The sequence below is a fragment of the Camelina sativa genome, chromosome 17, assembly GCF_030686135.1.
Source record: "Camelina sativa cultivar CO46 ecotype springtype chromosome 17, ASM3068613v1".
In the NCBI taxonomy this organism is placed as follows: Eukaryota; Viridiplantae; Streptophyta; class Magnoliopsida; order Brassicales; family Brassicaceae; genus Camelina; species Camelina sativa.
In genome coordinates, this window is record NC_141896.1 from 7,394,245 (window position 1) to 7,410,089 (window position 15,845).

Genomic DNA, 15,845 nt, shown 5'->3' on the forward strand with positions numbered 1-15,845 from the left:
AGAGTGGGTAAAGATTAAATAATAGTCACCCCTTTTAGTTCCTGTGTAATCAAATATTACCCCCTCGTTCAATAATTGCTAATGTATTCCACGTTCCGTGTTCAATAATCTTTGGTTTACAATTACATGTTTCAAAAGCAATCAAGCTGTTCCGAGAGTTCTCAAGGAAAAAAAATTATATTTCACCGGCACAAGAACAAAATTGTTGGAAGAGAATTAAACTCGCCTATTCTATTATAATACAGGCAAAGAAGAAGATCCATGAAATCAGTGACAAGATGAAAGTTAACGAATGTGTTTACTTTTTTATTCATTTTCAGCTATGAAGTTTGGTTCTTCGCCTCGACAGAGATACTCATCGCACATAGATGAAGTTCCCCAGTCTTTTCTTAGCCGCAAGATATCCTCTGTAAAAGTAGAACCCGATGCTCCAATGAAAACACTGGACATTGCACATATTGTTTTATCCAACATAGCATCCACCTACACATTCCACAAACCAAAGCATAAGCATGTGAATGTCTCGTCAAGGAAGACGGGAACAAAGAGTCTTCAACGAATTTTCCCAGACCAAGGACTGTTACTAGATCATAGTCCATTAGAATTGATTTCTTTTACAGTACCACACTGGAGTTACGATTCCAGGTAGAGAACAAAGTCTTTGGCCCATAAACAAGTAATAACTTCGTTACCTGAGTGTCATCTTCTATACCATGTCTATACAACAACGAATCCCACTTCTCTGCTGAGTTGCGAGGTGGACGTTTGACAAGGGGGATGAATTTTCCATCAACGACTACTAGTGACTGAAGCAGACCGGTTTCGCTTTCTGCAGCATCTGTTGAAAGGTAGATGACTGGAGCATTGGCCCTTTCCACCATCCGACTGATGCAGTCTGCAGCTTGTGGTATGGGATAAAAGCAACTTGGCGATTTTGCATTGCTGGCCAGAAATCATTTTATTAGACAGAGCCAGCTATAAATGAGACACAGTTATGTCAAAATCCAAACCTAGTCCCTATATCGATCATCAACATCAGCACAGTATTTAGTTGCTACACCTAAGTTCCTACGTAAAGCAAATGTCAAACTGGTGGATGGAGATATCTACTAATTAACAAACCAGAACGGAAAGATGTTCTGATTTTCCCACACTATCAAGATACATAATGGCAACAGTGACAAGGTTCCATATCCTAAAAAGAGAGAGATGCAACAAACAAAAAGAACTCACCAGAACTTCAGAAACCCATGTCTACGGAGATGAAGCGAGATGAAATTCTTTCCTAAGAATGTCTGGATAAATCGTTGTGCTGTCACCAAAATGAGCCTACTGGGCTCGATCAGTGTTTTGCATTTATGCTTGATGGGTCCACCAGGTTGCATCACCAAATCTTGCTCCATATCAGCATAGAAGACATCCCCTATGGCGATCACACCATCATCAGACTTAAACTTTTCCATTACCTCTTGAGAAGTTCTCTTAGTTGGCTTCTTTATATCTTCACTCCACGGAGCCTCAAGCTTCCCACCAATGGAAATCCCCAATCCCTTCAGCTTTTTAATATGCTCCTCGTCCACATAACAAGGTTGTGGAGATGAGAAGTAACATATGAACCTGTCAATGTGCGCATTGTTCTTCTTATCAACCTCCTTGAACTCATCAAAAGAAATGACAACAGTTCTTCCCAAGCACGTGTTAATCCGATCTATATCTATCACTCTATCATACTGGTAATCAAACTTAGGACTTGGGATCACAAGAACTCGATCTAGAAGAGCAGCAAAGAACATATGTTTCTCTAAACAAATCAAGTGGTTGCTCATTTGACCTGAGAGACAGATAGCAAAAAGGAATCTATCTGATCTAGGATTCCATTCAACTGTTTTCCGATCCAACAACTTCTTCTGATCTACCTTTCTACATCTACCATCATCATAGTAAGAACCACTGATACTATCTAAACCAGAACCAGTGACAGAGTCATTCCCAGTCCTGTGTGGTGATAGAAGCACCTCTTCGATTTCCTTATTCACTAAAATCTGCTTCACTAGAGCAGCTTTCACATTGTCTATTACTAGAGAAGAACCAATTGCATTCGAAGAATTGAAATTGTTCGCTGATTGATCTTCCAATGTATGGTTCAAGAGAGATACGAGCGCAAGCTGTTGCTGCCTCAGGAGATACAGAGCTTGTAGCTCAGATTCCTTGACCCGACTCGTTAGTGGATCAAGCTTAAAGCTCGAGAGATCCACCGAGAAGAATCTACGAGTATCAGTAAAGAAGAACAAAACCCCGAGGAATAGAGTTATTAGAGAGACGGCACCAACGACGTAACGCTTGTTGAGTGAGATTTTCCAACGGTTGCGAGCTCGCGATGCGATGTCGTCGATCTGGAACGGCGATCTCGGACTCCTGCCACCGCCGTTAGCTCTGACGGACTGAAGCTTATTTCCCCGGTGGAGGTTGAGATCGTTGTCTCTAGTGTCGTTCTGTGGGATCAAATTCCGGTGGTCCTCTTCTTCGTCCGACGAGTTACGCTCCATCGCCGAGACGCAGTGAGCTGGGGATTCACTTTTCTCAGTGTAGACATTTATTAATGTAATTATCACGTTAACATCAATATTATTCTTAACCGACAATATTGTGTATCACACTGTGAGTGTGTTACGAGTTGATTAGTTGATTAAGCAAGCTATGTACAATTGAAAACCATAAGGTTGGTTCTATTTATGAAATGCAACTCAATTCATATACTATACAAAGTAGTTCCAACAAAGCTACAATATGTATATATATAAATATGAAAACCAAACTTATGTTATCTGCTTTTAGAAGAAGCACAAACCATGAGGGGGCTAAAACGAGTAAATTCAGAAGAAGAGCACTAGACAAAAGGAGACTACTCTTGTTACTGAGGCGAGAAAGACCAGGAGAGACTTTACTGGAAGAGTTTGTCCAGGTCCAGGTTTTTTTTGTGTTGCATAGACATCACAGTTGAAGTAAAGGCAACGCCATTACAACGCCAAAAACCGACACTAGCAACAGTATTATCCACGCTGGTAACCCCTGTTTCTTGTTCTTTTTCCTCTCCTTCAAGACACCTTCTGAGTCCTCCTTTGCTGGGTCAACGGTTCTCTCTGACTCAGCTTTGGTACTGCTCTTTTGAGGAGATTCTGGTGCTGTCGGTTGCGTGGCAGCTTCCTCGGCTACTTTCAGCTGGTTGTACTTCTCTACGTACTCTGGAAATAGCTTTCGAAATGCTGGGCTGTGACATGTAAAAATATTGGATTCAGGTAAAGACCAAAAACATGTAAGCTCAGGACTACATACATTCATCCCTATATTGGTTATCCAACCAGTTTTATGATACACAAATAACTAAAGTTAGCTTTCAAGTGGTTCCCGAACTTGACAACTTTTAAATGGTGGGATAATCTTACGTTTTACAATTGAACGCGAGAGATGACTTAGCCAACCGTTGTTTCTCAGCTACAGTAGTGTTCACACTTCCAGTTGTCGGACTGGTATCCATCTGTGCCACAAGGACAACGTTTAGAGAAAGCTTGAGAACAGAAACAAAAGACACTCCCATGTTTTATAATCAGATCTAAGCTAATAGGCCTTCACGATATAAGAATATGAGATTTTTTCAAACAAAATGTCCAAAAATCTGCAGAATGAGCTTACCATAAATGAGAGAAGTCCTGTCAGTATGCTGCATTCACGAAAAAAAGGTTAGTTATCAACAGGTATATTGATCGTCATCTTCTAAAGCAAAGAGAATCTATATACCTTGACACAGACCACATCGGATTCCAGCTTTCTGGATGAACTGTAGATGCAATGTAAAGTTATTAGATATAGTACAACTTAATTGATACGAAATAACGAACAGATAGTGCAGATTGTCCTTACAATCACTCATAGACAAACAAATTTTCTTTTGTGTCATGAATCGACCATTTGGTGTAGTCATTCTGAGGCAAACAACAAAAGATTTGGTTCATTAGAAACTGGATTAAGAAACTGAGGGAAGAGTAATGTCGAGACTAAATTAGGGGAAACCATTGGGACATACGTAATCCCGGGTGGCTTGTAAGGATACTCGGGAGGGAACTTGATCTTTCCATAGTAAAAGCCACCTGTTAAAGAAAATTTTAGTATCAAAGATAAGATACTGCAAAAGACAACACTAACAAGCAAACTTCAGAAAGACGATTTTCACCTGCAAAAGGTGTTCCCTCACTACCTTCCAACACATAATCTGTAAGATTAATCCAATAGTGTAACTCTTTTGTTAGTAAGAGATCAAGCTACCTTTTTAACATACTAAATGCAGTAATACTAAAATCACTGGTGCTCCGTAACCGCTATCAGGCTAACAGTAAGGACGGACTGACAGCCTTGCACAATTGAGAAGAAAGATAACAAATCTATGCATTTACTCTTGAAGCATACAGTACTATTTATAAATCTTTGATAAATAAGTATTCACCATTCTATCAAAGTAATCATTAATATGTGTGTTTACGTGGAAGCCACTAGGAGAAATAAAAGACAAACAAAAAATAAATAAAAAAAGTAGGAAAGGCTTACGCCACTCGAGAATGTCATTTGGGGAAGGACGAGCAACAACATGGGAGACTGGTTCCTAAAGGAACAAAACAGAACATATTATAGATAACTCCCAAGGAAACAAAATAAAGAAAAGAAATATATATGAAACTTACTATAGACCAAAAAGGCAAAGGAAAAACATTCATATACAGATACAGCATCATTTGAGAAGTTGATAGAAAACTGGTTGAGTATTAAAAATGAGGAATCCTGGTTCGTGCTCGAGAGAGGTAGGTAAGAAGAGCAAAAGAGAGAATGTACCTTGCAAAGTGCTCTATATTCCTTTTGAAGACGTTTTATACAAGCCTTTTCTGCCATCTAAGACTAAGTGAATACCTGCAGCCTGTTGAACCCATTTAACATAATCAACAAAACGAATTACAAATCAATTAATCCGTGTATGCCAAAGAGAATCTGTGGCATCAATGAATGGTTTACAATCAAAATACCTGTAAACAAATAATATCAAGAAATTTACTTCAGGTCAAGTTTAGAAATTTTTATCATGGACAAACAGAAAAAACAAAGTAACAAATGCCAAACCAATTTTTAGTGCCAAACCTTTACCTATCACTGGACTACATCACAACGCATACAGATTACAAAGAGAACAAACAACAAAACAATACTTGTAGCTACTATACTATGTACAATACTTTCATGACCTGATTGAAAAGAAAATTTAACCAGATCAAATGAGACTTTGAATCAAACAAACAACACTATGAGAACCAAAGACACCCTAATTTTAAATAAAATCCCCAAAATCAATGAGCTTGAGGACATACATACTTTTTTACCCTTAAATCAGTGCAAAACCAATTGAAAGCAACGAGAATACAATCGAATTCCAAACAATTGAAAGGAAATTATAAGAGAAATCCCTAGAAAATGAAAATGAAAAAAAAAAAAAATCTTTGATTTAATAAACCGAGAAGCCTCAGTTTTGATAGAAGATTCCAATTGCAATACCAAGCTTCGGTCTATCAAGTAAATAACATCAGATCCAAGAAAGAATTGCGAAAATATGATAGAAATCGAGCACCTGAATCCAAATTTTGTCGAGAAATATTTTCGTTGTCTGGGGTTTTCTTTTCTTTCTCTTCTTTCTCGTTCGTGGTGAGAGAGAGACGGTAGAGAGAATAGACTAACACTAACTTCCAGCTGGTTTAGCTTAACCGAACAATAATTCAATTAAATTCCACCTCACAAATTTGGCCGGTATTCTATAATCCATTCCGGTTCTTTAATTCAATAATTCATTCACCCCATTCTAACTGAGGATTAGTGATAGTGATTTGATAAATTATTTCCCCTAGTCTAGTTCTTTAATCTCTCCCCACTTGGGAGGATCTACTCATCAAGAATCTGAGCCGGTTCGTTCTTTGAATCAATTTTTTCTTCTCTGTTTTTTTGTACTAAATTATAAATAACTGAAACAGTTTTTTCTAGAGTTGTTTAGTGAGATTATCACTTATCAGTCAGTAGCAGAGAGAGACAAAACAGCTGTTACCTGCAAGTGCAATTATTTTCTTTTCTGAGGTTGGACTTATATTACTAATACCTCCAATTTCCAAAGTGCATGCCTTATAAAATTCAACAAAGTTATGTTTCAGCCTCTTTTGAGTTCCCCAATAAGACTAGGCAGAAATCACGTGCTCTTATCACATGACCACCATCCATCCTCTTCACTTAAGTATGTTTCAAAGCAGTTACATGAGTTAGGTAATGTGTATTTGTGGTGGATCTTTGTCTCTCTCTATCCCTCTCTGACATATGATTATTGTATCATCGTTACAATGTAGATGGTAAGGAATATCATCATCATCAGTAAATGATTAAGAATAAGATAAGTATCTCACCATCTGGATTATATAACAACAGTCAAAGTAAAACATCACGTGATCAGATCCCAATAACTATTCAAACACACTAACTCATCATATTTTTATACTATAAAGTACCAAGCTTCAGAAGTCTCTCGTCTCTCTCCATCTCTCTTTCTCTCTAACTCACATCAAGAGACTTTCTCATTACAAGAACAGAACATAACAAGCACAACAAGTTCAAAGGTTTCAAGACTCCTAAAGATTTACAAAGAAGAAGACTCACAATGAAGAGATGTTGTTTAGTGGCTCTGGTTCTACTACTTGTAGCTATCTTTAGCAGCAAGTATCGTGTAGAGGGCCGTTCTCTGTTAACGATGACACCTTCTGGTCAAGCTGTGAGAGATTTTCAGATAAGAAAGGAGATGAAGAAAGGGCCACTTAGGGGAGAAAAAGAGAGCTTCAGAAAAATCCCAAGGAGCGGCTCAAACCCTATACAGAACAAGTAAAGAAAAGACGAGACACAATAGTTCTTTTATAGTTTTATGTATCTTCCAAAGATGGGTTTTAGGGTAATTGACATCAAGAGAGTTTCTTTTTTGTATCAGGTGTAATCCACCAGTAGATGTTCAAGGAAGTAGGAAACAGCAGGTCACAGCATCAAGAAAACCTTAGGACGTTTCAGTTGTTTTTCTTTCTTTCTTTTTTGATCTTAGATCCTCTTTACTTTTCTTTTTTTTTTTGCCTATGTTGTTAGAATAGGAGGTACCTAGTCTTGTGTTTCTTAATGCTGTAATCTACTTGAAATATATAAAACTCTTTTATCTTTTAATTTTGGTGCATCCAAATTTCATAGATCAAGAAAGTAGGAAACTTTATAACGCCTCACTCGTGTAGTCTTAACCTTCAACTTCTCAACTCTTTGAGTCTTTGTGTTCTTCTCTCTCTTTTTTTTTCTGCTTGTGGTTTCTATTCTTTCCATAGCATGTTCTTGTCAATGGTTCTTAAACCCTTACGTACATAATGATCAAACTATTTCCTTGTGTTCTTTGCTGAGAGTCGAGACTGTATCAGATAAAAGTTGTTCTGAGGAAAATTAGGATTTTCTCAACCAAATAAAGATAAAAAAATATTAATATGATGATTGTTTAGCTGGCTGTCTTGATATATCAACTGATTGATTAGTTCTCACTGCAGGAACAGCAATAACGAATTGCATTTGTAGATCACTTCAAAATGAAAGAAGTATAATCCCAAATTCACAACGATTTACCAGCACTTGTGAGCACTAAATTCCCTTTGACACATAAAATAAAAGTGTACTTATCTAAATTTCCGATACAGATTAATTACAAGACATCTGGAACAAAAGTGGCATCAAACACAAAATACTTGCATACGTACATTAACAATTGCTAAAGATTTTGGAAATGATCAGTTGATAATTGAAAGAAGGATCATTAGCAAATCATTTTGTAAAACCTAACTTAGCATCTAATAAATCCCTAGCTAATGCCTACAAATAAACAAAAACAATTAATTAGCAATTCAACTCATCAGTGAATCCATTTCAGTCATTGAAAAAAACTGCCGCCGCTTATAGGCTATAGCTTTTTTAAGGATAAAAGGCGACGCCGTTTTGCTTTTTAACAAAATAATATGATTAAAAAATTTGCTCACTAACAAGTTGGGCCGGAAGAGAATCTAAAAGTAATTGGGCCAATAATGATAAAGAATCTATACCACTTTTTTTAATTAGCGAGATTTGTCCAAGTTCTTAATCTTAAACAGCGGTTTAAGCGCTGAGACCCCGCGAACAATAAAAACACATGGTTTTGTCTGAATCCACGATCCAGAAGTTGTTTATATTCACAGTTAATTTGTTCATTAATATAATGAAAGACGTTTCAACTAAAAATGGCTTAAGAAAAATCAAAATTTGGGATTATGTAGAATTGTAGAAAGAAATTGAAAAGGACAAATACTTTTCTTTTTTGTGACAAATATTAGGGGGAAAAAGGTAATAAATAAATAAATAAATATTCGTTGAGAAAAAGGCAAATTCCATAAATTCCAAATCGGTGGACGAAGGAAAAAAAAATGTCAAAATCAGTGTGAAAAGGAGAGAGAGAAGACAGGAATTTGGGAACTTTCGTTTTTCGAGAGCAAAAACAAAACAAAAAAAAAGCGAAATTTGGTTTGAGCACCAAGGCAATATAGTGTATAAATCCCTTATCACACAACACAGATGCGGAGATTCGTGATTGGTCAAGCCAAAAATCTTGTAGATCAGACTCGTCGTCGTCACAAAAATCTCACCTTTCTCTCTCATCTTCCTCATCCTCCTCCTCCTCCTCCCTTTTCAGCTCCTTCCGCTTATTCTTCTTCATCGCGTTTCTTGTCTTCTTCTTCTTCTTCTTCCGATATGTCTTCTTCTGATTCCTCTTCCTCTCTTCCCGTTACTCTTGACACCATCAATCCCAAGGTTGGTTTTTTTTTTGTTTCTCTCGCCCTTTTATTTCTTCTCTTTGTTCAATCAAACAATAGTTTGATCTTTTGGGGTTTTTAGGTGATTTTGCATTCTGGGTTTGGATTATTCGATTGATTTTGTTGTAAAGCGAAGAGCTTTCTTTACTTTCTTAAAGATTGCTCTGTGTTAGATTTAGGAGGGTATATTGAGAATATGCTTGTGTGCTTAAGGGTATATGATTTGATTCGTATCCTCGTCTTACGCAGCTAGATCATTGACACCTTGATGGGTTTGTTTCTTTTACGTATTATATATATATATATCACTAGTTGATCCTTTGTTATTATACAACATATAAAACTGGGACTTTTTGATGTTCTTTTTGTTCTTCACCTTTTTTGTGGATGTTAAAAAAGTCTGGATTTATGTCTTCTTCCTAGATTCGATCCTTGTGATTTATTAAATGATTGTTTGATCCTTGTGATTTATTAAATGATTGTTTGATGCTTACTTTTTCTCTTTAATTTGTTGAATTGATTTAGCTCATACTATTCCAGTTGAATAGTTTCTTGTCAAGGAACAGTTCTGAATCTTAATCTAGCTCTTAGTGACTGATGATGTCTTGAAGCTTTTGTTTGGTTTTTTTATTCTAACAGTATAGTTTCTTTTTGCGGGATCTTAGGTTCTCAAATGTGAGTATGCTGTCCGTGGAGAAATTGTCAACATTGCTCAGGTAAAACATCCTTTTTTCCCCTTCCTTGATTGTATTTTTCTTAAGTGGATACTGTTTTGCTCATTTTGATTTCTGCTTTTCACCTCATAGAAATTGCAAGATGATTTGAAGATTAACAAGGACGCTTATCCCTTTGATGAGGTACGTTATAATCGGTGTTTAGTCCCTTTTTCGTGTTGTCTAACTTGATTCTTGTCTTGAATGAAAAGCTTACAAGGTTCTATGCTTTTGACAGATTATCTACTGTAATATCGGGAATCCTCAGTCTCTTGGTCAACAGCCTATAACATTCTTCAGAGAGGTAAAATAAGTGAGATTCTATGGTGCTGATTTGTTCCATATGTTACTTGTGAGTTAACTTGTAACATCTATGTCTCAGGTTCTTGCTCTGTGTTCCCACACTGCCCTGTTGGACGAGAGTGCAACACATGGTTTGTTCAGGTACTAAAACTGGTTTATATGTTTTTTTTACCTCAGTATACTTTTCAGCTTCTGAATCGTGTTGCTTTCGTGGTATAAGACTTGTTTTTAACATTGATTGCAACTTTTATTAGTTCTGATTCAATTGAGCGGGCTTGGAAGATTCTGGACCAAATTCCCGGGAAAGCGACTGGTGCTTACAGCCACAGCCAGGTTTGTGGCGTTATAACTCTTGATAGCATCTCTTCCTTCCTCTCAATGAACGACCCAGTCTCTTAATCTTATGTTCTGCCTCAGGGTATCAAGGGATTACGTGATGCAGTTGCTGCTGGAATTGAAGCCCGTGATGGTTTCCCTGCTGATCCTAATGATATTTTCATGACAGATGGCGCAAGCCCTGGGGTAATGATTATCAAACTTCTCTAAACTCTTTAGAATTTGAAACACCTTGTTTTGAAGGTGACAATAATGTTCCTCTCTTTCTAGGTTCATATGATGATGCAACTTCTCATAACTTCAGAGAAAGATGGAATCCTTTGCCCTATTCCGCAGTACCCGTTGTACTCAGCATCAATTGCCCTTCACGGTGGAACTTTGGTATGTTTGTAATGTCTGTTTCTGATGATGATATCATTTTGACTGATGACTATATCAACTGGGGAAGTGAATCCACTTCCCGAGTTTTTATTTTGTCTTTCTTCTTCTGATTGTTGTCACCTTCTTTGGGTAGGTTCCATACTACCTTGACGAAGCATCAGGATGGGGCCTTGAAATATCTGAGCTGAAGAAGCAACTTGAAGATGCTAGGTCAAAAGGCATCACTGTAAGAGCTTTGGCTGTCATCAACCCTGGAAACCCGACAGGGCAGGTAAATGGATCTTCGATACTAAAACTCACAAATCTATATCCATGCAAATTATAGTTTCGTCTAAATGTGACCTCTGCTCTTGTTAAGGTTCTTGCGGAAGAAAACCAGCGTGACATTGTTAATTTCTGTAAACAAGAGGGTTTAGTTCTTTTAGCCGACGAGGTTTACCAAGAAAATGTTTACGTCCCTGACAAGAAATTTCATTCCTTCAAGAAAGTAGCCCGGTCTATGGGCTACGGTGAGAAGGATCTTGCCTTAGTCTCATTCCAATCTATCTCCAAAGGTTTGAAAAAGAACAATCATCTTAGTTAAATTGATAAGCTTCTCATTATTGGCGATATGAAATTAGTCTTAAAACTGGTTTTATTCTTTCGACAGGATACCATGGAGAGTGTGGAAAGAGAGGTGGTTACATGGAAGTTACTGGATTTACTTCTGATGTAAGAGAGCAAATCTACAAAGTTGCTTCTGTGAATCTTTGTTCCAACATCGGTGGTCAAATTCTTGCTAGTCTCATCATGAGCCCTCCCAAGGTATAAAACATCTATATGACTTTCTCATCACAGATTCACAATTGATTCAGTTTCCACCAGGTGGCTTGAACTTGCCAGTCCGATAATTGACTTTAACAGCTTTTATGAAATTGTATCAGCCTGGTGATGATTCCTACGAATCATACATAGCAGAGAAGGATGGAATTCTCTCGTCTTTAGCAAAACGTGCAAAGGTTAGCCACATATTATAGAGAATTGGGACTAATCATTAGTACTTTCTGTTCTTAATGCGTTTGGATTCTTACCGTGCAGACTCTTGAAGAGGCTCTGAACAAGCTAGAGGGTGTTACATGCAATAGAGCAGAAGGAGCTATGTATCTATTCCCTTGCCTTAACCTTTCAAAGAAGGCGATTGCAGCTGCAGAGGCGGAAAAGACAGCGCCAGACAACTACTACTGCAAACGCCTTCTAAAAGCTACTGGAATAGTTGTAGTCCCTGGTTCTGGCTTTAGACAGGTTTGAGAAAAGAAGAAGCTTTCGATTTAAAGAACCAAACCAAAAGCTCACTTACTGTTATTGATCTTGTGTGTGTGTTTTTTGGGTTTGATATAGGTACCCGGAACATGGCATTTCAGGTGCACTATACTTCCCCAAGAGGATAAGATTCCAGCGATTGTTGATCGTCTAACTGCGTTCCACAAGAGCTTCATGGACGAGTTCCGCGACTAAGCATTCTGTTTTGAAGATCTCTTTATATCGATTTATGATCAAACTTGAGTAATAATAAGAAAAAGGTCCCATGCATTCCTTTTCTTTTTCACCGACATCGTGTTTACAGAAGCTTTTGAGATGTGAGAGCATTAGTTAGTGCTCTTCTCTTCTTCTTATTCACCTTTTGTTCTGTTTTTTTATATTGGCTGATAGTGATAAACCATACTATATTATTGAAAGAGTTTTTATAAACGATTGTTAAACTCTTTTCCATCCATTCCATGTTCTAAGTCACGATTTCATAGAATCATTTTCGTTATTTCTTCATTTTAAAATTTAAATCTCTGCATACGACTGCAGAAAAAGTAGTGATGATTAGTAGAGAAACCAAACAACTGTTACCTGCAAAAATTTTCCTTTGTAATTGGATTTTGCACAAATACCTCCAAATTAGATTATGACCCGCAGTATACCGCGAAGTAAGTTTTTTACATAAATTTTTTGTTAATATACTATTTTAATACTAAATTTGCTAATGTACTATTTTGTTAATTTTAGTGATTTCGTATATAATCTGCGGTATACAGCACAAAAATATTTGTTTACTATAATCTTAATTAAATTAGTTTCATTCGACATATTTTATATTGGTGTTGTTAAAATAGTAAAATGGGGATTTAACCTGTAACTATCATATTAATGATATTTAATTTTTTTAGTATTATCAATTCATGTAATATAACTCGTTTGTATTATTTGAAAATTTTAATATATTTAAATATTCATAATTTTAAACTTTTATTAAGTTTAGATATATCAAATATAAATTGTAAACTTCTTAAAATTTTATAATCTATATGCGATAAATTTACTATATATGTATATATGTTGAACACATATTAATTGAGTAAGATATGTTCGTTTTAAAAAATTCAAATCACAATATATCAAGAAAAAGATTCATTTTTATTAAATTTATGTATTATATGATGATTCACTACATTTAAATTTTAAAATCAAAAAGAGATGATAGGAGAATAATTTTTTTTTAATCTGGAATAAATCTTATAAATATCTATATTAATTGTAGAATATTATATATATGAATATTTAACATATTTTAATTATCTTTGGTTATAAAGATAGTAGAGAGAGTTAACTAAACTTGTTTGGATATGAATATAAGCATTTAATGGCATTCAATGACAAATATTTCCAAAAACATATTTTTGAGCAAAAAGTGTTGCAATTATACTAGTATAGATTCCGTTAATAACAGTAGACAGTAATCACGTTCTCTATTCACGTGGCCACCATCTCCAAAGGTACAAAGCATGCACAGTTCCACACAGTGGCGGATGCAGGAGGAAATTTTACATCGGGCACAGATGAAATACTTACCTTAACAAAAAAATTTTTAGCAATATTAATACAAGACCAAAACATAAAAAATGATAAAAATTGTAGATGAGAGGCATTTGACATAGTATGTGGCATTTTTATATGTCATACACAATAGATTAAACTGAAGAATTATTAAAAATGAGTATGGGGCACTTACCCCACCTCCATTACACCTAGATCCGCCCCTGGTTCCACATGAGTTAGGTAATCACTACAAGAAAACATGGATTTGCCGACTACAAAAACAGTCACTAAACAGTCGCAAACTACTTAGTTACGATTGATTGGCGACTGAAATACGTAGTCGCTAAACAGTGCGTCGCTAAAATAATCAGTCGCCAAACAGTCGAGACGGAGCTACTAATTGGCGACTGATAATTGTGGTCATTCTTCCCTCGCAAAACAGTCGCTAAAGTTGCGACTGAATTTGCAACGCTTTAGCGACTGATCTGGTTACTCATTTGCGACTGTTTTGGTTACTGTTTTGTAGCCCTGGGCATTCGGTTATTTTGGGTTATTCGGTTTTTCAAAATTTCGGTTTTCTATAAATTATGCCGAATTGAACTGAATAAAAATGCGGTTCAGGTTATTCGGTAATCGGGTTATTCGGGTCGGTTATTAGGTTTAAAATCAATTCCGAAATAAACATAATTTTTTTCTAATTCGGTTTATTCGAACTGAATTAGAACAAACTTATGATAATGGACCTTCAAAAACTTATAAACAAACTCGGCCTTATACAATACACGAGCCCAAATTAGATAACAAAAAAAAAAGTCCATCAATAATTAGGGTTCATGGACTCCACGCCGCTGCTCTCTTCCAAAGCTGCCGGATCTGTGACGGTAGCATTGATGATGGCATCCGATAGTAAGATTTCCCGGTGAAGAAATATGCCCTGTCGAGATTACCTACAATAATCAAAACAAACAACATGCAATCCTTCATCTAAAACTGAAAAATAGGAATTCAACAACAAACAAAAAATGAAAATCGAGTAGATCTGAGGACTTACCAATCGTGAGTTTGGTGATGAGGAAACTACTAACAGAGAATCCAGCGATAGACGATCAAGAAACTTCGAATCTTAACCACAGATTCGGAGGGAATGGATTTTTTATGACTATGGATTAGGGTGACAAGGCCAACAACGTTTCAACTCTCTCTTGAGGACGAGTCAAAAATAATATCGCGATGGAGGAAAAGAAGATACATAAAAAAGGTGGGGAAGATGAAGCTAAGAACATAGTAGAATGAGAAAAGGGAACATAGAAGGAGGAGACAGAGAGTTCTTCTCTCGTAGGAGAAAAAAGAGATTAGAAAAGCTTAGAACTAGGGTTTCTTCATTTTATATGGTGCGCCTATTAACGAATAAGAAATAGATTTCGTGTTTTGTTGCGGCCCAAATTTTGTTAAGGCCCAAATTAATTAAAGCAGTCGCTAAATAGTAGCTTTTTAGTCACAATTTTTAGCGACTGTCAAACTGGTCTCCAAATTAGTCGCAAATTGGCGACTACACTGCGACATTATGCATCAGTCTCGAATTAGTGTCTACTAGGCGACTGTTTTATTTTAGTAACCATTCAGTAGCAAGACAATCGCAATTCAGTCGCTAAATTTAGCGACTGTGTTTTTAGTCACAACTTGCAGTAGGCAATTCCATGTTTTCTTGTAGTGAATGTGTATAGGTGGATCTGTCGTCTTTATCTACATATGATATGATTGAATTCAGATGATGAGGACTATCATCAGTAAATGATTGAGATTAAGATTATAAGTTTTCTCACCATCTGATTAGTATAGCAGTAGTCAAAAGTAAGATCACGTGGTTAGATCCCAATCGTATTATATAAAGCACGAAGCTTCACAAGTCTCTCTTTATCTAACTCACATCTATCCAAGATTTTCTCAATTAAAAAAAAAAAAAACATAAAAGAACAAGAACAAGTTACGAGCTTTCAAGACGCCTAAAGGAATTGCAAGAAGATAACTCACAATAAAGAGATTCTGTTCAGTTGCTCTCATTGTGTTACTTGTATCTTTAGCAGCAAGTATGTATAGTGTAGAGGGAGATCTCTGTTAACAATGACACCTTCTGGTCAAGCTGTGAGAGATTTGCAGATAGGCAAGAATCTAAAGAAAGCCCCAGTTAGAAGAGAAAAAGATAGCTTCCGAAAAGTCCCAACGAATTCCCCAAGTCCTACTCCTGCTTCTTCATCACGTCACTTGTCTTCTTCTTCGGAAATGACTTACTCTGCTTCCTCTTCCTCTCTTGACTCCATCAATACCAAGGTGGTTT

At 36.4% G+C, this 15,845-nt stretch overlaps 4 protein-coding genes across 5 annotated transcripts; 2 read left to right on the top strand and 2 right to left on the bottom strand.

Annotated features, from left to right (window-relative positions):
* Nucleotides 1–158: 158 nt before the first annotated feature.
* Nucleotides 159–2,701, bottom strand: LOC104756057 (O-fucosyltransferase 5-like). Its single transcript, XM_010478569.2, has 3 exons — nucleotides 1,234–2,701; nucleotides 693–942; nucleotides 159–483 (listed from the first exon to the last, which is right to left on the bottom strand). Exons 1-3 carry the CDS (start codon nucleotides 2,544–2,546, stop codon nucleotides 307–309), a joined length of 1,740 nt encoding a protein of 579 aa, XP_010476871.1. The 5' UTR covers nucleotides 2,547–2,701; the 3' UTR covers nucleotides 159–306.
* LOC104756058 (ubiquitin-conjugating enzyme E2 34) lies at nucleotides 2,701–5,850 on the bottom strand. Of its 2 annotated transcripts, none has more exons than XM_010478570.3 (10): nucleotides 5,666–5,850; nucleotides 4,882–4,963; nucleotides 4,600–4,654; nucleotides 4,229–4,267; nucleotides 4,082–4,145; nucleotides 3,919–3,980; nucleotides 3,796–3,835; nucleotides 3,691–3,718; nucleotides 3,444–3,535; nucleotides 2,701–3,268 (listed from the first exon to the last, which is right to left on the bottom strand). In XM_010478570.3, exons 2-10 carry the CDS (start codon nucleotides 4,936–4,938, stop codon nucleotides 2,992–2,994), a joined length of 714 nt encoding a protein of 237 aa, XP_010476872.1. In that variant the 5' UTR covers nucleotides 4,939–4,963; nucleotides 5,666–5,850; the 3' UTR covers nucleotides 2,701–2,991. The 2 variants fall into 2 exon arrangements, with proteins under 2 accessions (XP_010476872.1, XP_010476873.1); XM_010478571.3 differs by having other exon boundaries at nucleotides 5,593–5,741.
* Nucleotides 5,851–6,595: 745 nt separating this feature from the next.
* On the top strand, nucleotides 6,596–7,280 carry LOC104756060 (uncharacterized). Its single transcript, XM_019239553.2, has 2 exons — nucleotides 6,596–6,951; nucleotides 7,055–7,280. Exons 1-2 carry the CDS (start codon nucleotides 6,734–6,736, stop codon nucleotides 7,119–7,121), a joined length of 285 nt encoding a protein of 94 aa, XP_019095098.1. The 5' UTR covers nucleotides 6,596–6,733; the 3' UTR covers nucleotides 7,122–7,280.
* A 1,063-nt stretch (nucleotides 7,281–8,343) lies between these two features.
* On the top strand, nucleotides 8,344–12,419 carry LOC104756061 (alanine aminotransferase 1, mitochondrial). The gene is made up of 14 exons (XM_010478572.3): nucleotides 8,344–8,931; nucleotides 9,599–9,649; nucleotides 9,740–9,790; nucleotides 9,885–9,950; nucleotides 10,029–10,090; nucleotides 10,204–10,282; nucleotides 10,367–10,471; nucleotides 10,556–10,666; nucleotides 10,800–10,937; nucleotides 11,025–11,220; nucleotides 11,316–11,470; nucleotides 11,590–11,664; nucleotides 11,744–11,947; nucleotides 12,044–12,419. Exons 1-14 carry the CDS (start codon nucleotides 8,695–8,697, stop codon nucleotides 12,158–12,160), a joined length of 1,647 nt encoding a protein of 548 aa, XP_010476874.1. The 5' UTR covers nucleotides 8,344–8,694; the 3' UTR covers nucleotides 12,161–12,419.
* Nucleotides 12,420–15,845: the final 3,426 nt, after the last annotated feature.

Coding starts and splice junctions, on each gene's coding strand:
- LOC104756057 (XM_010478569.2), bottom strand. CDS start 2,546: ATGGAGCGTAACTCGTCGGACGAAGAAGAGGACCACCGGAATTTGATC. Junction 943..1,233: donor CATGGGTTTCTGAAGTTCTG/GTGAGTTCTTTT, acceptor ATTTCTGGCCAG/CAATGCAAAATCGCCAAGTT. Junction 484..692: donor GTATAGAAGATGACACTCAG/GTAACGAAGTTA, acceptor TGGAATGTGTAG/GTGGATGCTATGTTGGATAA.
- LOC104756058 (XM_010478570.3), bottom strand. CDS start 4,938: ATGGCAGAAAAGGCTTGTATAAAACGTCTTCAAAAGGAATATAGAGCA. Junction 4,655..4,881: donor AATATAGAGCACTTTGCAAG/GTACATTCTCTC, acceptor TTGTTCCTTTAG/GAACCAGTCTCCCATGTTGT. Junction 4,268..4,599: donor AAATGACATTCTCGAGTGGC/GTAAGCCTTTCC, acceptor TTAATCTTACAG/ATTATGTGTTGGAAGGTAGT.
- LOC104756060 (XM_019239553.2), top strand. CDS start 6,734: ATGAAGAGATGTTGTTTAGTGGCTCTGGTTCTACTACTTGTAGCTATC. Junction 6,952..7,054: donor TCAAACCCTATACAGAACAA/GTAAAGAAAAGA, acceptor TTTTTGTATCAG/GTGTAATCCACCAGTAGATG.
- LOC104756061 (XM_010478572.3), top strand. CDS start 8,695: ATGCGGAGATTCGTGATTGGTCAAGCCAAAAATCTTGTAGATCAGACT. Junction 9,650..9,739: donor AAATTGTCAACATTGCTCAG/GTAAAACATCCT, acceptor TTCACCTCATAG/AAATTGCAAGATGATTTGAA. Junction 10,283..10,366: donor GTGCTTACAGCCACAGCCAG/GTTTGTGGCGTT, acceptor GTTCTGCCTCAG/GGTATCAAGGGATTACGTGA.